Source organism: Podarcis tiliguerta (assembly GCF_965153285.1).
Source record: "Podarcis tiliguerta genome assembly, chromosome: 13".
Taxonomy (NCBI): Eukaryota; Metazoa; Chordata; class Lepidosauria; order Squamata; family Lacertidae; genus Podarcis; species Podarcis tiliguerta.
The window spans coordinates 45131864-45138581 of NC_139546.1; the positions used below are offsets into that span (position 1 = coordinate 45131864).

A 6718-nucleotide genomic window follows, 5' to 3' on the forward strand; every position below is an offset into this window, starting at 1 on the left:
ACCTCAGGTTACATACGCTTCAGGTTACATACGCTTCAGGTTACAGACTCTGCTAACCCAGAAATAGTGCTTCAGGTTAAGAACTTTGCTTCAGGATGAGAACAGAAATCGTGCTCCGGCAGCGCGGCAGCAGCAGGAGGCCCCATTAGCTAAAGTGGTACTTCAGGTTAAGAACAGTTTCAGGTTAAGAACAGACCTCTGGAACGAATTAAGTACTTAACCCGAGGTACTACTGTACAGAGGACCATTTTTAAGCAGAGTCTTTAGGGCCATATCTCTGGGATGCTGCAGCAGCAGGATACCTGCAATAGCAAGGGGTTAGACTAGATGACATCTGAGTTGCTTCCCAATCCTATGATCCTAAGACTTTATAACATATTTGACTGGATTCTTTTTCTTATAAAAAGTTTTTTTTAGCAATCTTTATTATTTAATCATCTTCTCCCATAAGCAACTATTAAGAACAACAAGCAAATACACTTAGCCTACTTGTAGACAGATCTATCCCATCTCAACTCTCATATGAATCGGAGCCCAGCAGCTAAAATAAAATAAAATAATGGTCTGAAATACTGAGGGAAACAGCACATTTCCAAGCAGGCAGTTGAGGGCCTCGAGCAACTCAGCCATTTGTTATCAGTTGAAAGCATGAACAGGCACCAAACTAAAAGGTTATGCAATATTCATCTATCTATCTATATATATACAGGAGAGGGGACAGAGAGAGGCACTTCAGTATTGTTTTGAAGACACCCCGTGCAAAAAAAAAAATACATTTAAAGTCTCAAGATCCAGCAAAGGTCTGCTAACATAATATTCGGACCCATCTAGGACGTAAGGTTGAGCTGAGTTGCTATTTTGGTTCCTTACGTCCACCCGCACCACCAGTATCTTCTAGTAAATTCATTTTTATTTTGTAAGAGAGCTTTTTTTTAAAAAAATATGCCATGCTCACCGTGCTGGAGAAATTCCCATCTGTTTCTTACTAGAGCTACTGTGCACATAACTCTCTTTTTAAAAAAATCAACTGCAGCAACAAGTGAAGGAGGTTTCAGAATCACTACTTGTGTTCTGTTAGATGGTTTTATTACTAGCTGAGCGGTGTACCTCATAAGGGGGAGTACGGAACGTATTTACTACTTTGTACTGAGTTTGTACTCTGTTTACACCCCTACACCATGAAGCCTGGCTGATTCGACGCATTTCCAGCTCACCATAGTCAATCTCTTCATACATTTCTTCTTCTTGAATAATGTCCTCTTTCGGTGGTCTGTCACCAAACGTTGGCAGGAACCACAGATAACGATTTGGGAAAAATACGATCACTTGTCCCCATATCAATGTCCCTAGGCCAAAAAAGATGGACCACAACCACTGCTCCAGTGAAAGCTTTGTGCAGCTAAAGGGCTTCCCTCCAAGCTGAACAATCATGACCTGTACGACCAACGTTCCCAAGCTGATAAAGCAAAAAATGGTATTACTGAATATCCCCGAGAAAACATTCCTTTCCCCATGAATCTTCCGGGCGTTGACTTCGTTAAAAATCTGCATCATTACAAATGTGTTAAATACAATGGTGTAATGCTCGGTGGGAGGGTAATTCATGGGCACATTTCTTGCGTTTTCTATATCGAAGAATTTTTCACCTGCAAAAACAAGGGAAAATACAACGGCCATCTGGTAAATGGCGTGGAACAAAATGTTTTTCAGCATCGTGCGGGAGATAAGAGGCTTATTTCTCCCATAAGGCTTGCGTAACAGCAGAGCTTCAGTTGGCTTTTCTGTTGCTAAAGCAAGAGAAGCAAAGGTATCCATTATGAGGTTGACCCACAACATCTGAACAGCTTTCAGAGGGGAATTCTGGGTGACACACGCACCAGTAAAAGCGACCACAACGGCTACCACGTTAACAGTGAGCTGAAACTGAAGGAATTTGGAGATGCTGTCATACACATTCCGACCCCACATGACAGCTTTGACAATGCTTGAGAAGTTGTCGTCGGTGATAATGATATCAGAAGCCTCTTTGGCAACATCCGTTCCAGCGATGCCCATTGCAAAGCCAACGTCGGCTTTCTTCAATGCAGGCCCGTCATTGGTACCATCTCCAGTCACTGCTACCACCTGCCTTTGTTCGGTGATGTTGCTGTTAATGATCCCTGTGACCAAGTTGTACTTGTCTGCAGGTGAGGACCTTGCAAGGACACAAAGAGTAGGCCAAACTCTGTCCATTAGCTCTTGTTTAATCTCTCCATCTGGGCCACGTATCAGCCGATTAAAATCTTGACCCTCCATGCACACAGAGGCGTCCCCTTTCTTCAGAATGCCACATTTTGTAGCAATTGCCCGAGCTGTGTTGATGTTATCCCCAGTAATCATACGTACGACAATGCCAGCTTTCTGGCATTTTCTTATTGCATCAGGAACTTCAGGTCTCACCGGATCTTCGATGCCTACAATTGCAATACAGGTCAAGTCCTTGAAAATCTCATCCTCGTTGTCCCAGTTGGGTTCTGAGTAGGCAGCTGGGAATTCCTTGAATGTCAGGCCTATGGTGCGGAGTCCCTCAGAGGCCATTGGTTCAATCACATTGTTGATCACATTTTCTCTGTCTTTTTTGGAAAAAGGTCCTGAATGCCCACTGGCATCCAATATGCGGGTGCATTTCTTAAGCAGTATTTCAGAAGCTCCTTTGCTGTACAGCCGAAAGCTGCCATTGGGTTTCTTCACCACTGTGCTCATCGATTTCCGGTCGGAGTTGAAGGTGTACACTTTGTGCAGCGTCTCTTCCGTTATCCTAGCCCTTACAGCTTCGAAATTCTGGTTCAGTTCCAATAGCAAACCAAGTAAGGCGCATTCCGTTTTATTGCCAATTTGGCGAGGGAGTCCTCCTTCCTTTTCAGGAGGCAGGATTGTAGATGTATAAGCACAATTTACAGCAATGCCTTCAAGCAAGTAACTCAGTATGGTGGGCCGAATCATTTCAGGGGTGGGGACAGCTTTATAATGTGCGCTACCAATAAAAATCTGGACTACTGTCATCCTGTTCATGGTCAAAGTCCCTGTTTTATCAGAACAGATTGCAGTTGCATTTCCCATGGTTTCACAGGCATCCAGGTGCCTCACGAGGTTATTATCCTTCATCATTTGCTTCACAGAATAGGCAAGGGAGATGGTGACAGCCAGTGGCAGACCCTCTGGAACAGCTACGACCAAAATGGTCACTCCAATAATAAAGAACTTCACCATGTGCTGTATATAAATTGGTGTGCATTCAACAGTCCAAGCACGCTTCTCAATTGCAAAGGTTTGAACAAGGAAAAAAATAATAAGGACGAGGACTGTGATCACTGACATTGCCAGGCCTGCTTTGCCAATCTGAAGGGCTAACCGTGTGAGTTTTGCTTGCAGAACTGATTTTTCTTTTGGGTGTGATGTATGCTTCTGGCCACTTTCCTCGTCCTCAACCTGGTTTCCAGACACTTTGCGGGGCTTTGGGGCAGATTCCTTGCTGTTTCGGGGAGTCATGTCTCCTGAATTTTTCTGCTTCTTCTCTGGCTGCTCATCTCCGACTCCGAGTAAAGTGAGGATGATCCCTGTTTGTGAGTTTACGCCCACAGCTGTAACAACCATTCTCCCAGAGCCTTCCATCACATGGGTACCTGAAAGTAACATTGGGTCCTCTGTCAATGACTTCTTGACGTGATCTGATTCCCCTGTGAGGGAGCTCTCGTCAACTTTCAGATCATGCCCCTGGATAAGCAAACCATCAGCTGGCAAAAGGTCACCATATTTGATCTGTGCAATGTCCCCAACCACTAATTCAGCTACTAGCACCTGCTTGCACTCCCCGTGCCTGATAACAGAAAACTTCTGCTCACTTTCAATGCGACTCTGCAACCCCCTAAATTGTTTTTCCTTACTCCAGTCATTGAAGGCAGTTACCAACACCACACACATGACAGATAAAAGTATTGCAAACCCTTCGATCCAGTCAGCCTCCTCGTCTTCCTCTTCCCCTCCGGGCCCTTCCGCATGGCATGCTGCAATATTCCCTCCAGGTGGCTTGTAAAAGGAGAGTCCCAGGGAGATGATGGCTGCAACTTCTAAGATACATAGCGTCATATCCTGGAGTGCTTCCCACATTAATTCCAGGAAAGTTAGGGGCTTCTTAGGTGGTATAAAGTTACTTCCGAATACAGCTTTCCGTAGCTCTACTTCTGATTGGGTACCAACGATTCCAAGTGTGGGTGAAGTCTTCAGTCTTTTGCAGATTTCAAAGATATCGCCATAAAGTTCCTTTATTTTCTCCACTGCCTCGTACTTGCGGTATTCCATCAGGTGTCGCAGCTCTGAGAGAGTGACCCCAAAGTTTTTATCAGCAGTGTCTCTAGTGACCATCATCCTGTCTTCTTCCACAGAAAGAAATGAGAGAATCAAGATGGCTGCTATTCTGTATCCACAATCAAGGAAGGGGTTTTTCCCTACCCCACCCCCACTTGGTCTGTACAGAGGACAGCAGGGGGTACTGTCAGCTCAATAGCAGAGGGCCTTTTAAATTCAGAGATCCATCATCATTTACACGTCTACACAAGTTCTTTTGGATTACCTTCTATATATTTTTTTTAAAACCAGGCAAGAACGATAGGCTCAGATCTTCATTTATTCTCAATTTCCACACCTAGAGACGCATGTTCTGTGTGTTTGCTTCAGTTCTTTTCTTGCTCCATGTTCCCAGATCAGTCCTGTCCCAACAGCCTGGGATCACTAGCTCTACGTTTCAGGAAAAGGGTGTAAAACACAGCTCTGTATTTCAGGCTCTTTCATTTCTCCATGTTGGTTGATGTCTCCTCAAAGCGGCAGTTACAGGAGGATGAGAAATGGAATCGGAATCCTACCAGCAGCCAATGAATCATGGCTTGTGTCACATTTCCTCAGCTCTGAGCGTACATGTCACTCATAGGTGTGGTGAGTAGAGTTCAGAATTCTAAATTCTGATTCTGTTTTCTTATCTCTTTCACTTTGTTGATGAATTCTGCTGCTGTTTTGTCAGCACTTTAATTTTCCCTGGTGAATTATGAGGCTGTTTCCAGGTGGCCTTAACTTTGCTTCGTGAATTCTTATTCTCCCCCCCCCCCCACACACACACCCAGTCTAAACTTTTTTTTGGAGGGGAGGGGGGTTAATTCTTTCATAGAATAGAAATTTATTGTCATTGTCCGTATATACACAGTATACACAACAACGAAAATCAAACACCCACCCAAAGACCGGCTTCACATACACATTTGCACGTACCTCCAACACTCTCATCCCATTCAGACATAATCTATAAAACATACATAATCCAGAATATAACATGACCTATTAAAAGCATAACATGACCTAACCCCTATCTCATTCCTTCCTACTCCCTGCTTGCTATTTCTTACAACTGGCCCTGAGATCATTATTTAGTGCAATCAGAGCTCTTGGATAGAAACTATTCAGAAGGCGTGTGGTTCGTGTTTTCATTGTCCTATATCTTCTGCCCGAAGGCAACAGTTCAAAGAAGTTGTGAGCAGGATGGGTGGGATCTCTCAGGATATTGTGTGACTTCTTCATGCTGTTCTCTGCTCACCTTCACTATGAAAGATGGATTCTGAAGCTGTGGACCCCAACAGACAGGACTTTTTTAAGGGGGGGAAGGGTATATCTACTGTAATAGTGGTAGATTTATACTGGATCCATTCACAAGACACTTCTACATTATTAGTACTACTGAGATGCTCCCCCAGTGTTACTGCATTATTACCATCTGTAGGGGCGCCCTTGCACCATACGTGGGATGAAAAATAAAGCAGAACATTTGTGGGAGGAAAAGATTATGAATAACCAATAATGCTGTGCACTGGATACAGCTGCATCCCAAGTCAAATTGGACATATCCAGAGGGATTTGAGCCTCCTCTGAGGCACATTTGGACAGCTACAGGTCACCATGGGTCAGGTTGGGTGGCCAAGAATAATTTGGAGCTGTCATGAACTGAGGTTATGGCTTCAGCCTAGTGACTGGCCAGGAACAGTGAGCATGCAGGCATCCCGTTCCTCTTCAGAAACAAAAGAGAACTATCATCAGCCTCTGTGGTTGGCAGGCGCAATGAATCTAGGAGTGACAGATATACAAGGAAATTTGCCTGGTGGTGGTGAGGGCTGGGCAAGCACACTCTTCCCCCGCCTGGTATGCATGCAGTCAGACCTGCCCTGGGTGCTGGTGAACACCCCCAGTTGGAGGGTATGAAGTTATGCAACCCCTCTAGCCAGGGAGAGAAATAACTATACAACCTTTAGAAGACATCTCAAGAGAGCCCAGTATAGGGATATTGTGGAATGTTTAATGTTTATTGTTTTATTATGATTTTATACGGGAGGCAGTGGAAGACAGGAGTGCCTGGTGTGCTCTGGTCCATGGGGTCACGAAGAGTCGGACATGACTAAATGACGAAACAACAACAAATGATTTTATATATGTTGGAAGCCGCTGAGAGTGGCCAGGGCAACCCAGTCAGATTGGTGGTGCATAAATATAATAATAATAATAATAATAATAATAATAATAATAATAATAATAATAGATGTCCCTATTTTCCATTGGAGAAATGTTGGATGGTATGCTGCCCTATTCTATTCCCCATTGATGGGAAATACTTTGCCATTCACAAAATCATGCCTGATTACTG

General features: G+C 44.1%; 1 protein-coding gene across 1 annotated transcript; it reads right to left on the reverse strand.

Moving 5' to 3' along the window:
• Positions 1-1045: 1045 nt before the first annotated feature.
• On the reverse strand, positions 1046-4924 carry LOC310662398 (plasma membrane calcium-transporting ATPase 1-like). Its single transcript, XM_083409292.1, has one exon. The coding sequence runs from the start codon at positions 4402-4404 to the stop codon at positions 1075-1077; it is 3330 nt and encodes a 1109-aa protein (XP_083265418.1). The 5' UTR covers positions 4405-4924; the 3' UTR covers positions 1046-1074.
• Between the last annotated feature and the right edge of the window lie 1794 nt (positions 4925-6718).

What these genes read in the sequence shown, in the direction of transcription:
- LOC310662398 (XM_083409292.1), bottom strand. Translation starts at nt 4,404, where the DNA reads ATGATGGTCACTAGAGACACTGCTGATAAAAACTTTGGGGTCACTCTC.